Below are 15,000 nucleotides of genomic sequence, written 5' to 3' on the forward strand. Positions count from 1 at the left end.
CTGCTAGAGGCATCATTAGTGCCCTCCTTTGGCCACTTATGCCTCTGAGGTTGCTAGTGCCTTGCTGGTTTTGACATTGATGCAGTCTCAGTTGTTGCCACCAAGATCGCCTGGCTGTGAGCACTTCTGCTGCTTCTGAGGTACCTGGGTCTTGTGTTCCCCAACTTGCTCTCCATGGGCTTTCCATGAGCTCAGGTGCTGCTGCTCTGTGAACTACCTGGGCTACTGCTCCTGGGTTATCTGGTGGTGCTAGCAGCACGTAGGTTCACAGGTCTCACTCTTGCTGTTGGGGGCCCAGGTTTTTGTAATCAGCCCCTGCTGTTGGTAGAGCCAGTGTTGGGGGTGCTATTACTAAGGTCTGGGTCTCAGGTTCTGCTGTGCCTGAAGCCTCAAGTCACAGGTGCCACCTGCATCTGCTATGGAAGTAGAAGCTAAGCCACAAGTGTAGTTGCTGGCCTTGCAGTCTGTGGTCACTGGCATTCATCCGCTGGTGTGCTTTTTGAGACCTCATGTCCGAGCACCCTACTCCTTCTGGTGAAATCTGCATTTTGGTTGCTGTCCCCACTGCTGGAGAGACCAGTGCTGTGGCCAGGGGAGGAATAGGGGGCTTGGTCACCGGCACCACTTTGTGTCCTGAAGCCTCAGGACATGTGTGCCACCACTGAGGGTGGGCAGGGGCCTCAGCCTCTGGTTGATGGCACTGGCAATCACACTAGTGGCCTGCTCTAAAATCTCAGATCTGGGCACCCCATCCCTGCTGGGGAAATTTATGCCTCAAATGCAGTCCCCACTGCTGAAAGTTTGGCACCAGTGCTGTGGGATGAGGAAGGCCCTGGTCTCTGTCTGTGCTCTGTTTCCTAGAGCCTCAGGATGTGTGTGCCACCCACCACCACTGGAGGTAGGGGCACACGGGCCAAGCCACAGAGTGCCATATTTGCTCTTGTAGCCCATAGTGGTCACTGGCTTGTGTGCTGGTGTGCAGATCCATGTTTTGGATTGCTGCCACTGAGGGAGAGGGAAGGGGCTACTGCGTTAGTTCCGCTGCCTCACGGAGGTCTAGTCCACCCACCTTCAGATGTAGAGGTGCATGGATCACTCAAGTATTTTGGTGTGCTGTGCAGCGAGTCCTTTATTGGTCAATGGTTGTCTGACTGGTTGTAACTTAGAGGGGAGAGACAAAGGTAATGACTCACTCCTCCGTGATGCTGATGTCACTCTCCCTTTTTTCTTTTTTTTATTGTGATAAAATACATGTAACATTAAGTTTACCATCTTAACCATTTTTAAGTATAGAGTTCAGTGGTGTTAAATACATTAACAGTGTTGTGCACCCATCACTACCATTCATCCCCATAACTCTATTCATCTTGTAAAACTGAAATTCTTTATCTCTGAAACAATAACTCCCTATTCTCCCCTCCCCTCAGTCCCTGGCAACCACTGTTCTACTTTCTCTCTCTAAGATTTTGACTACTGTAAGTATTTCACAAAAGTAAAATCATGCAGTGTCTTTTTGTGACTGACTTATTTCATTTAGCATAATGTCCCCAAGTTTCATACATTTTGTAGCATATTTCAGAATTTCTTTCCTTTATAGGGCTGAATAATATTCCATTCTGTGTATACACCATATTTTGCTTATGCATTCGTCTATTCAAGTTCATTTGGGTTGCTTCTACCTTTTGGCTATTGTAATTTTACTAATATGTTTTATTAAACCAGTATATCCAAAGTATCATTTCAACATGTAATTGATACTCAAATTGAGATATTTTACATTTTTTTAATGGTAAGTCTTCAAAATCTGCACAAGGGTTCCAGTTTTTCCACATCCTCACCAACATTTGTTTGTGTTTTCTGGTTTTTCGACACTACTTTCCTTGTGGATGTGAGTTGGTGTCTCATCGTGATTTTGACTTGCATCTCCCTGATGGTTAGTGATGTTGAGCATGTTTTCATGTGCTTATTGGCTATTTGTATATCTTCTTTGGAGAAATGTTTGTTCAAGTCCTTTTCCCATTTTTGAATTGGGTGTTTCTTTGTTACTGAGTTTTAGGAGTTCTCTATATGTTCTGGATATTAATCTCTTATCCAGTGTATGATTTGCAAATATTTTCCCCCATTCTGTGGCTTGACTTGGTCATGTTGTATAATCCTTTAAATTTGAATTCTCTTTGCCAGAATTTTGCTGAGGATTTTGCAGTAATGTTCGTAAAGGGTGTCATCTTCTTTTCTTGTAGTCTTGTAATCTTCTTTTCTTGTAGTGTCTTTGTCTCACTTGAGTATCAGCATTACGTTGGCTTCATAGAATGAGTTAGGAAGAGTTCCGTTTTCAATTTTTTGGAAAAGTTTGAGAAGGATTAGTATTAGCTCTTCTTTAAATGTTTGGTAGAATTAACCAGTAAAGCCATCAGGTCCATATTTGGGGAAATTTGTGATTACTGATTCCATCTCCTTACTAGTTATGTCTGTTCAGATTTCCTGTTATTTGTGACTTAGTCTTGGTAGGTTTTGTATTTCAAGGGCTCTGTCCATTTCATCTAGGTTCTCCAGTTTTTTTGGCATACAATTATTTATAGTCCTTCTAAGTTCTGTAGAATCATTAGTCTATCCAGCTAATGGTTTGTCAACTTTGTTGATCTTTTCAAAGAACTAACTTTTGGTTTCATAGGTTTTTTCCTGTTCTCTATTTTGTTTATATCTAATCTTTATTGTTTCCTTCCTTCTGCTAGCATTGGATTTAGTTTGTTCTTCTTTTTCTAGTTCTTAAAAGTTGCAAACTTAAGTTGTTGATTTCAGATCTTTCTTGTTTTTCTAAGGTAAATGTGTAGAACTATTAACTTCCTCCTTTGCACCATTTTTGCTGCGTCTCATAAGTGTTGGGTATGTTTATGTTTTCATTTTCATTTATATCTAGGTGTTTTCTAATTTCCCTTGTGATTTCTTCTTTGATCCATTGGTTGTTTACAACTGTTTGTTTAATTTCCACAATTTTGTGAATTTTCCAGTTTTCTTTGTGTTACTGATTTCTAACTTTATCCCATTGTAGTTAGAGAAGATACTTTGTATGATATCTATCTTTTAAAATCTATTGAGACTTTATTTCTCTTTATATGCCTAACATACAGTCTATCCTGGAAAATGTCCCGTGTGCTCTTGAGAAGAATGTGCATGTTGTTATTGTTGAGTAGAGTGTTCTGTATATGTCTGTTAGATCCTGTTTGTTTATTGTGTTATTTAAATCCTCTGTTTCCTTACTTATCTTTGTCTGGTTGTTCTATTCATTATTATGAATAGAGTGTTCATTATTCTGCATAGAAGTTTCCAGCTGTTATTGTAGAACTGTCTATTTCTCCCTTCAATTCTGTCAGTTTTTGTTTCATATATTTTTATGGTCTGTCATTAGGTGTGTAAATGTTTATAATTGTTACATTTTCTTGCTGTATTAAACCTTTTCTTAAAATATAATGTCCTTCTCTGTCTTCTTGTTACCTTTTTTGATTTAAAGGGTTTTTTTTCTTTTTTACTGATATTAGTATAGTCACTGTGGCTGTCTTTTTGGTTACTATTTGCATGCAATATCTTTTTCTCTCCCTTCACTTTCAACCTATTTATGTCTTTGGGTCTCACGTAAGTCTCTTGTAGGGCATGTAGTTGAATCATGTATTTTTATCCATCCTACCAATCTTTGTCTTTTGATTGGAGAGTTTAATCCATTTATAGTTAAAGTAAATACTGATAAGGAAGGACTTACTCCTGTCATTGTGCTGTTTGTTTTCTGTATGCCTTAGAGCTTTTTTGTGCCTCATTTCCTATAGTACTGTCTTCTTTTGTGTTTAGTTGATTTTTTGTAGTGAAGTGTTTAAATTCCTTTCCTTTTGTTTATATTCTATAGCTATTTTCTTTGTGGTTACCATGGGGATTACATTTAACATCCTAAAGTTATAGCACTAATTTGAATTTATAGCAGCTTATCTTCAATAACATACAAAAACTCTGCTCCTTTACAGCTGTCCCCACCCCTTTCAGTTGCTGATGTTACAGAATTACATCTTACTACGCTGTGCCCCCAAACATAAACTAATAATTATTTTAAATACATTAGTCTCTCAAATTATGTAGAAAACAAGGTTTGGAGTTACAAACCAAAGCTTTGTAATACTAGCTTTTATACTAGTAATTTTTGTTTGTTTGTTTAAACATGTTTGTTTGTTAAATCATGTATAAACAAAAAGTACAGTTTGTTGCATACCATTGTTACAATAATACTAGCTTTTATAATTGCTCTTGTATTTACTTTTTTGAGATCTTTGTTCCTCCTTATGGCTTTGAGTTACTGTCTAATGTCTTTTCATTTCACCTTGCCAGGACTCCCTTGAGCATTTTTTGGAGGGCAGGTCTAGTGGTCACAAACTCCAGCTTTTGTGTATCTGGGAATGTCTTGATTTCTCCCTCACTTATTTTTTTAAGTGTCGTATAGTTGACATACAATATTGTGTTCATTTCAGATATACAACATAGTGATTCAAGATTTATGTTCATTACAAAATGATCACCACCATAAGTTTAGTAACCATCTGTCATGATACAAAGTTATTGCAATATTATTGACTGTATTCCCTATGCTGTATATTACATCTTTGTGACTTATTTATTTTAAATTTGTTTGTACTTCTTAAGACCCTTTACCTATTTTGCCACAACCCCCACATCACCCCACTGGCAACCACTAATTTGTTCTCTATATCTATAAGTCTGTTTAGTTTTATTTTGTTTTTTAGATTTCACATATAAATGAAATCATAGGATGTTTGTCTTTGTCTGCCTGACTTATTTCACTTAACGTAATACCCTCCAGGTCCATCTATGTTGTCACAAATGGCTAGATTCCATTCCTTTTTATGGCTGAGTAATATTCCTTTATATATATGTATATATATATACACTACATCTTTATCCATTGATCTACCAGTGGACACTTAGGTTGCTTCCATATCTTGGCTGTTGTAAATAATGCTGCACTTAACATAGGAGTGTGTCTATCTTTTTGAATTGGTGTTTTTGTTTTTTTTCAGGTAACTACTCAGAAGTGGAATTGCTATTGTATGGTAGCTCTATTTTTGATTTTTTGAGGAACCTTCATACTTTTTTCCATAGTGGCTGCAGCAGTTTACATTCCCATCAACAGTACACTGGGGTTACCTTTTCTCCACATCCTTGCCGATGCTTGTTATATATTGTCTTTTTGATGATAGCCATTCTGACAGGTGTAAAGTGATATCTCACTGTGGTTTTGATTTGCATTTCCCTGGTGATTAGTGATGTTGAACATCTTTTCATGTGTCCATTGGCCATCTGTATATCTTCTTCAGAAAAATGTCTGTTCAGGTCCTCCTCCCATCTTTGAATTGGAGTGTTGGTTTTTTTTTAATATTGAATTGTATGAGTTTTTATATATATTTTGAATATTAACACCTGATGGGATATTTCATTTGCAGATATGTTCTCCCATTCAGTAGGTCTCCTTTTTGTTTTATTGATGGTTTTCTTCTTGTGCAAAAGCTTTTTAGTGTGATATAGTCCTCTTTGTTTATTTTTGCTTTTGTTGCCCTTGCCTGAGGAGACAGATTAAAAAAAATATTGCTAAGACCAATGTCAAAGAGTTTATTCAAAAGGAAACCATCAACAAAATGAAAAGATAATCTACCAATTGGGAAAAGATATTTGCAAATCATACACCAGTAAGGGGTTAATATCCAAAATATATAAAGAACTTATACAACTCAACAACGACAAAAGCAAACAACCCAATTACAAAATGGGCAGAGGACCTGAAGAGACATTTTTCCAAAGAAAATATACAGGTGGCCAATAGGCACATGAAAAGATGCTCAACATCACTAATCATCAGGGAAATGCAAGTCAAAACCACAATGAGATATCACCTCACACCCATCAGAATGGCTATTACATAAAAAGACAAGAAATAACAAGCATTGGAGGATGTGGAGAAAAGGGAATCCTCATACACTGCTGGTGGGAATGTAAATTGGTGCAGCCACTATGGAAAACAGTATGGAGGTTCCTCAAAAAATTAAAAACAGAACTGACATATGATCCAGCTATTCCGCTTCTGGGTATTTATCCAAGGAATATTAAAACACTAATTTGAAAAGATATGTTCATTGCAGCATTATTTACAAATAGCCAAGATGTGAAAACAGGCTAAGTGCCCATTGACACAAGAGTGAATAAAGAAGATGTGGTATAAATACACAATGAAATACTACTCAGCCATAAAAAAGATGAAATCTTACCATTTGCAACAACATGGATGGACCTTGAGGGTATTGTGGTAAGCAAAATAAGGCAAAGACAAATTCTGTATGATTTCACTCATATGTGGAAAATAATAAACTCATAGATACAGAGAATGGATTGGTGGTTCTCAGAGGAAAAAGGGGGCAGGGGGAGGGTGAAAAGAGTAGGGAGGGACATTTGTACAGTAATGCATGGAAAGTAGAATTTTGGTGGTGAACACAGTATAGTGTATACAGAAGTTGAAATATAATGATGTACATCTGAAATCTGTATAATGTTATAAACCACTGTTAGTAAAAAAGAGTTTACTGCCTATGCTTTCTTCTAGGAGTTTTATAGTTTCAGGTCTTACATTTAAGTCTTTAATCCATTTTGAATTTATTTTTGTCTATGGTGTACGAAAGTAGTCCAGTTTCGTTCCTTTGCAGTCCAGTAGCTGTCCAGTTTTCCCAACTCCATTTATTGAAGAGACTGTCTTTTCCTCATTGTGTATTCTTGCCTCTTTTGTCATAGATTAATTGACTGTATAAGCATGGGTTTATTTCTGGGCTTGCTCTATTCTGTTCCATTGATCTGTGTGTCTGTTTTTGTGCCAGTACTATACTGTTTTGATTACTATAGCTTTGTAGTATAGTTTGAAATAGGGAGTGTGATATCTCTAGTTTTGTTCTTTCTACAGATCAATTTGGCTATTCCAGGTCTTTTGTGGTTCCGTACAAATTTTAGGATTATATGTTCTAGTTCTGTTAAAAATGCCATTGGTATTTTGATAGGTATTGCATTGAATCTGTAGATTGCTTTGCATACTCTAGATATTTTAATAATATTAATTCTTCCAGTCCATGAGCACAATATATCTTTCCATTTATTTGTGTTATCTTGAATTTCTTTCATCAATGTCTTAGAGTTTTCAGAGTATAGGTCTTTCAACTCCTTGGTTAAATTTGTTCCTAGGTATTTTATTCTTTTTGATGCAATTGTAAATGGGATTTTTTTCTTAATTTCTCTTTCTAATGGATCCTTTTTAGTGTATATAAATGCAATAGATTTCTGTATATTAATTTCATATCATATAACTATCAGATTCATTTATTAGTTCTAATAGTTTTTTGGTGAAGTATTCAGGGTTTTCTATATATAGTATCATGTTGTCTGCAAACAATGACAGTTTTACTTCTTTTTCAATTTGGAGACTTTTTATTTCTTTTTCTTGTCTGATTGCTGTGCCTGGAGCTTCCAGTACTATGTTAAATAAAAGTGAGAGTGGGCATCTTTGTCTTCTTCCTGATCTTAGAGGAAATGCTTTCAGTTTTTCATGATTGAGTATGATGTTAGCTGTGGGTTTATCATATATGACCTTTATTATATTGAGATGTGTTCCCTCTATACTCACTTTGTTGAGAGTTTTTATCATAAATGGATGTTGAATTCACTTTGAATGTGTCATGCCACTCCCTTCTGGCCTGTAAAGTTTCTGCTGAAAAGTCAGGGGAGTCTTATGAGGGTTCCCTTGTCTATGGCTAGTTGTTTTTCGCTTGCTGGTTTTAAGATTCTCCCTCTATAACTTTTGACATTTTAATTATAATGTGTCTTGGTGTGGGCCTCTTTGGGTTCATCTTGTTTGTTACCCTCTGTGCTTGCTGAACTTGGATGTCTGTTTCCTTCACCAGGTTAAGGAAGTTTTCAGCCATTATTTCTTGAAATAGTTTTTCTTTCCCTCTCTCTCTCTTCTTCTGGGACCCCTATAAAGCAAATGTTAGTATGCTTGATGTTGTCCCATAGGTACCTTAAACTATGCATTTTTTCTTTTTTGCTGTTCCAGTTGGGTGATTTTCACTACCCTTTCTTCCAGATTGCTGATCCATTCTTCTTCATCATCTAATCTGTTGATTCCCTCTAGTGTATTTTTCATTTCAGTTGTTGTATTCTTAACTGTCATTGGTTCCTTTTTATGTTTTCTGTCTCTTTGTTGAAGTTCTCACTGTGTTTCTCCGTTATTCTCCTGAGTATCTTTGTGATCATTACTTTGAATTCTTTATCTGTTAGAGTGCTTATCTCTGTTTCATTTGGTTCTTTTTCTGAGGTTTCATCTTGATCTTTTGTTTGGAACATATTTGTCTCCTCATTTTGCCTAACTTTCAGCATTTGTTTCTGTGTAATAAGTAGATCAGCTATGTCTCTGGTCTTGCAGGAGTGGCATTATGTAGAAGACATCCCATGGGGCCCAGTAGTGTGGTCTGCCCTGGTTACCAGAGTCAGGTGCTTCAGGGTGTCCCCTGTGTGGACTGCATGCACCCTCCTGTGGTGTCTGGGCTGTTATTGCTGTGGTATGCAGGGCTGGCCCCTGGTGCAGCTGGCTGCAAGGCCTGACTGCAACAGCTGTGGGCACACTGGTGGGTAGAGCAGGCCTCAGGTGTGGCTGGCTGTGAGACCCAGCTGTGACTCTTGTGGATACTCTAATGTGCGGTACCAGACCCTGGGGCAGAGGGCCACTTTGGAGGGGCTCTGTTGCTGGCTGAGGCTGCCTGCTAGGTGTGGTGGGGCAAGGAGCCACTTTGGAGGAGCACTGTCTGGGCAGGTATGTAGAGGAATGCAAGAGTGGGGAAAGCGGTGCTAGTAAGTAGATGGAGAGAGTCAGAAATGACACCCACCAGCACCAGGCCATCGAGGTAGAAGGTGAGCAAAAAAAAATGGCACCCATCAGCACCTCTATCCCTGGAGAAAGTTGCAACAGATCCCTGCTCCTCCAGCACATGCCCTAAAATTAGTAATACCCAGTATAACTGAATTCAGTGGGTCCATCTCTTCATGAGTGTGGAGCTGAAAAACACAACCAAGGGTGAAGAGGGTGAAGAAAAAGGTTTATTGCTTGCACAAGCAATGGAGAACAACGGGGTTAGCTCCCAAAGCAGTGCCTGTCCCCGTTTAGTGCCAGCAGAGATTTAATACTCCATAGTGCAGAGGATATGTTACAACTTTGTAACAGCTGGGCCTAATCAGGGCACTTGTGTAGGCCATTACATAACAAGTTCAAGGCACTGTTACATAATGAGTTCAATGTAACATGCCATTACATGACATGTCCATGGTAACTTTTGGACACTTAGGGCTGGAGCAATTTGCAGGGGTCCTGCCGCACTGTTACATAATGAGTTCAATGTAACATGCCATTACATGACATGTCCATGGTAACTTTTGGACACTTAGGGCTGGAGCAATTTGCAGGGGTCCTGCCGCACCTGTGTAAGTTTCACTGTAGGACGGCAACATCTGCAAGAATGAGGACATCAACTTCTGAAAAAACAGCACATTTAGTTTTCTCCTTGTCTGGAAAACATTTGACAGGCTATGTTGAGTTATGGATCAGATTTTCAGTAACCTTTTCCTTGCCTGATTTCTGGTCACTTTATCAAAGTGCTGCTTATGTTCTGGGACTCAGAGCAAGTGAATTTTTATGTGCTCCCTTTAAAAGCAGAGTCACAGTTCCCTACAGCCCTCTGGCTCTCCTGGACATAATCTTTTCTGGTTTTCAAAACCAAATGTTATGGGGGCTCATCTTCTCAGTACAAGTTCCCTGGGCTAGGGAGCCCAGTGTGGGGTTCAGATCCCTTGCTCCTTTGGGAGGACCTCCATGACTGTGATAGCCCTCCCACATGTGGGTCACTGTGCTGATGCGTGGGTCCTAACCAGACTGTCTCTCCACTCCTCCTATCCCTCTCAATGTGGCTTTTTATTTGTATTTTTAGTTGTGGAAATCTTTTCTGCTAGTCTTCAGATTGTTCTTTGTGATAGTTATTCTATATAGGTGTAGTTTTGGTGAGTCCATGGGAGGGGGCAAGCCCAGGATCTTCCCACTCCACCATCTTGATCCTGACTCTTCCTCTCCTTCACTTTTGAAGGACATACAGGATTCCGTGTATGGGATTCTTAAAGTTTTTTCTCTTAGCACTTTGAATATATCAGCTCACTGTCTTCTGGCCTCCAACGTTTCTGATGAGAAATCTGCTCATAATCTTATTGAAGATCACGTGTATGTGATGATTTGCTTTTTCTTGCTACTTTTTAGATTCTCTTTTTGTCTTTTGAAAGCTTGGTTATAATGTGTCTTGATGTGGGTCTCTTTGAGTTCATCTTGCTTGGAGTTCATTAAGCTTCTTGGATGTTTATATTCATATCTCTCATCAAATTTGGCAAGTTTTCAGCCATTATTTCTTCACATATTCTCTCTGCCTCTTTCTCTCTCTCTTCTCCTTCTGGGATTCCCACAATGTGTTTGTTGGTCCTGTTGATGGTATCACACAGGTCCCTTAGGCTCTGTTTTCTTTTCTTCAATCTTTTTCTCTGTTTGTAGGCCTAGATAATTTCCATTGTCCTATCTTGAATTTCACTTATTCTTTGTTCTCCTGCTCAAACCTGCCTTTGAATCTCTCTAGGGAACTTTTCAGCCCCAGGATTTCTTTTTGGTTTCTTTGTAGGTTTTCTGTCTATATTGATATTTCCATTTTATTCATGCATCATTTTCTTGATTTTCCCCCTGTCGTCTTTTAGTTCTTTGAGCATCTTTAAGATAGTTGTTTTAAAGTTTTTGTCTAATATAACTGCCATAAAGTCTTTTTCAGGGATAGTTTCTATTTATTTCCTTTCATTGGGCCATACTTTCTTGCTTCTTTTTATGCCTTGTGATTTTTTTGTTGAACACTAGACATTTGAATCTAATAACATGGTAACTCTGGAAATCAGATTCTCCTTTATTGGAGGTTGCTGTTTTTTATTATTGGTTTTGTTTTTTTTGTTATTGTAAGCTGTCTCTGTACTGAAGATCAGCCTGAGGTGTAACCTTAATGTCATCTTAGGTCTTTTCTGAGCCTTCCCTTTGGCATACTCAGTCAGTTTCTAATTTTCCCCTGAAGGCAGTTGTTTTTTAATGTCCTAGTTTTTAATGAGTGGATCCTGAAAGGGGGAAAGCAAAAAATGAAGGGGCTGTGGAGAAGGTGCCAGCCCTTTAAATCTGCTGGAAGTCATTTCATTCGTAGAGGGAGGGGCTTGAAACAGTGGGGGGCAGGTGCAAGAACAACAGCTGCCTGCCTCTGTGTCTCTTTGTTTGCACCTCTATGATCAGAAGCAGCAATCAGTGATCAGAGCACAGATCCCCAATATTTGGAGGACAGGGTCCTTTTTACCTGCCGTAGCTCTGGCAAGCTGCTCTAGGAACACGTGCACAGCTGCCTGCTACTTGACTGAGGGTGGGGAATGGGTAGCTACTCCTGTGCTAAGAGCTGAAATTGACTGAAATTAACTGCAATTTATCTTCAAAGTCTTCCCCTGGAAGTTGCAAGCCTCAACAGACTCTAGAGTTCCAAAATAATTACATCAGACAGATCCCACCAGTGCAGTTGTTGTCTAGGTGGGGAGACAGATTCCTGGTGCTTCGTGCTCCACCATCTTCCAAGAATCCTCTCTTTGATCCATTTTTTACTTTTTTTTTGGTACAGTATGAAGAAAGAGTCAAAATTCACCTTTTGGTGTGTGTGTATCCATTTGTCCCAACACCATTTATTGAAAACAAGCTTTTTTTCCTTAATGAATTGACCCTAAATATGAAGGCTTATGTTTAGACTCTCAGTTCTGTTCCATTGATCTATATAGGGGTGTACTTACACAAACACTATACTGTCTTATTCATTATAGGCTTGACACATAATAGGCGTTTAAAATTTGAGTTAAATTGAAATTGAATTGGCTAGACTTAGTAAAGAAACTGTGTTCTTACATTTGCCGTATTTTTGTCTTTTTTCTGTTGGTGTGTGTGGCAGGAGTGGTTGTGGTTGATTTATTTTAGCTTCTTTTCCCTGTTGTTTGTTATCAAGGTATCTTTTGAAAAATTCGATCCTTAGATTAAAAATAAATTTTGTGCCTCACTAAAAAATACTCAAGAGTACAGAGTACCCTTTGGGATAGGTGTGCTGGTAATGGTAGAATTTATCAAAAACAGAGGTCACTGGATGGAACTGCAGTCTTTATTGAAGTTAAATCCAGGGGCAAATTAGTTGTTATCATCACACTACTCTTGCCATAGAAGCTCAGCAGTGTTTTAAGCATTGTTGTATTTATTGCTTTAAAAATGAAATCTTACCAGAATGTACTGTGGAAGTATTTTATGAAGCAGTAGACTCAGAGTTATATCTGTACCACTTGGCAATAGAATGACTCATGGGAAAGTTAATTTTCCTGAGGCCATGATTACTTCTGCAGAAATAATTCTTGCTCTATCAGCCTCTTATGGTGTTAATAAGATTCAAATAAAGCGATGTTTATATAAGGGCTTTTCAAAATATGAAGTGTTGTATGAACATTGTTAATGTCATTTGTGTATTTATTAAGCACTGATATACAATTTTTTTCTTTCAAACACTTTACTTTCTAAGATAATGTGAAAGGGAAAGGATAACAGTTATTGAACTATTGGGTCACTTGCTTACAAATACAATTGAAATGGGTAAAATTGAGAGTATTGTAGTGCAGGAATGTGGGACGTAGGTGAAACCAGTGAGAGTGAGAGAAACATTTGCGTCAGTCTCTGTCTTCACAACAGGAAGTTGGAGAGGAAATACTCCTTTTCTTGGAAGACATTAAATACCTAATTTTCATCATGGAGTGGGTTGTGATAAAAATCTTACCTGTTTATCATTAGTGTGTAGAATTTATGTAAAAATTATTTTTAAATGTAATGTAAAAGATCGAGCAATTCAGAGCTACAGTAATCAAGTTAGTTTGGTACTGGCATAAGGGTAGACATATAGTTTGACAGAATGAGACTAAGAATCCAGAAAGAAGCCCTTAAATTTATGGTCAGTTGATTTTGGACAAGGATGCCAAGAAAATTCAATAGAGAAAGAATAATCTCAACAAATGGTGCTGGATATCCACATGCAAAAGAATGAATTTAGAACCCTGTCTTCACACCATATACAAAAAACAACTCAAAATGGATTCCAAACCTGAATGTAAAAGCTAAACTATAAAACTCTTAGACGACAATGCTGGAGTAAATCTTAATGACCTTGAGTTAGGCCATGCTTTCTTGGATAAATTGGACTTTGTCAAAATTTAAAACTTTTTTGATACAAAGGGTACCGTCAAGAATGTGACAAGACCGCCCACAGAATGGGAGAAAATATTTGCAAATCATATATGTGACGAGATTTGTATCTAGAATATATAAAGAACTCTTACAACTCAAAAATTTTTAAAAAATGAACCCAATGTTAAAAAGTAGGCAAAGGATCCGAGTAGACGTTTTTCCAAATAGATACATAAGTGTCCAATAAACACATGAAAAGATGCTCAGCACTATTAACTATCAGGGAAATACAACTCAAAACCACAATGAGATACCACTTCACACCCACTAGGGTGGCTGTAATCAAGAAAGACAAATAATAACAAATGTTGAGAATATGGAGAAATGAGAACCCTCATACACTGCTGATGGGATTTAAAATGGTATGACTGTTTTGGAAAACTATCTGGCAATTCTTCAAAAGGTTAAAAATGGAGTTTATCATATATCCCAGCAATTACCCGAGAGAATTGAAAACACGTCCGCACAAAGACTTGTGCATGAATGTTTATAACAGCATTACTCATAATAGCCAAAAAGTGGAAACAACTGAAATGTCCATCAACTGATGAATGGAAAAATAAAATGTGGTATATTCATCAATGAGATACTACATGGCAATAGGAATGAAGTACTAAGAAATGCAATAATATGGGTGAACCTTGAAAACATTTTGCTGAGTGAAAGAAGCCAGTTGTAAAAGACCACCTACTCCATTTATATCAAATGTCCAGAATAGGCAAATCTATACAGACAGAAAGTAGACTAATGATGTTCAGAGGACCACTGAGGGGAGGTATTAGGAGGAAATGGGGAATGACTGCTAATAGGTTTAGAGCTTATTTTTAGGGTGATGAAGGTGTTATAAAATTGACTGTGGTTATGGTTGTATAAGGTAGTGAATATATTAAAAACCAATGAATTGTGCACATTAAATGGGTTAATTGGTATGTGGATAAAAATTCTTTTTTTAAATCAATACCCAACTCAATATGAATAAGTAAGAAAAGAACATTTACAAATGTATCTCTACTGTTTATCTTCTGGAGATAGAGGAGAATCAGATGGTTGATTGTCTCTTAGTTGTCTCTTAGTTATCACTTTTCTTTCATTCTCTATCCTTCTAGTGGCTAAGTGTATTAAATGGATACGCTTTTGTGTTGAATGATAGTAAATCTAATTCATTTTTGACAGGAATTGAGTTCTTCTCAGACTTTATCACATGATGGAGGATTCTTCAATAGACTGGAAGATGATGTTCATAAAATTCTTATTAGAGAAAAAAGAAGAGAACAGCTTACAGAATATAATGGAACAGATAATTGCACAGCTCATGAACACAACCAGGCATGTAAAATAGAAAATTCTCTTAAAATCACAGTGAGATTAAAATGCAGTTTTTCTTTTTTAAGAGACATAAGCAGTGGAATCCAATTGTGACTGCATAAAGTTACAGTTTTAGGATATTATCTTAGTCATTATCATGCGTAGATGTTTATATTGAGAAGTATGAGGTACTTCATTCATTGATGAATGTTTATTGAGCATGTGCTATATAC

At 37.6% G+C, this 15,000-nt stretch overlaps 1 protein-coding gene across 4 annotated transcripts in view; it reads left to right on the forward strand.

Annotated features, from left to right (window-relative positions):
* The window catches only part of GKAP1 (G kinase anchoring protein 1), a 91,351-nt gene that overhangs the window by 47,375 nt on the left and 28,976 nt on the right, over nucleotides 1-15,000 (forward strand). For 2 of the 4 annotated variants that reach the window (XM_070495440.1, XM_070495439.1), the window contains one exon: nucleotides 14,636-14,792. The exons of the other annotated variants lie outside the window; for them this stretch is intronic. In XM_070495440.1, coding sequence (XP_070351541.1) covers nucleotides 14,636-14,792 — 157 coding nt within the window. The remainder of the gene's footprint in view (nucleotides 1-14,635; nucleotides 14,793-15,000) is intronic. 4 annotated transcript variants of the gene reach the window in all.

Source organism: Equus asinus, chromosome 23 (assembly GCF_041296235.1).
Source record: "Equus asinus isolate D_3611 breed Donkey chromosome 23, EquAss-T2T_v2, whole genome shotgun sequence".
Taxonomy (NCBI): domain Eukaryota; kingdom Metazoa; phylum Chordata; class Mammalia; order Perissodactyla; family Equidae; genus Equus; species Equus asinus.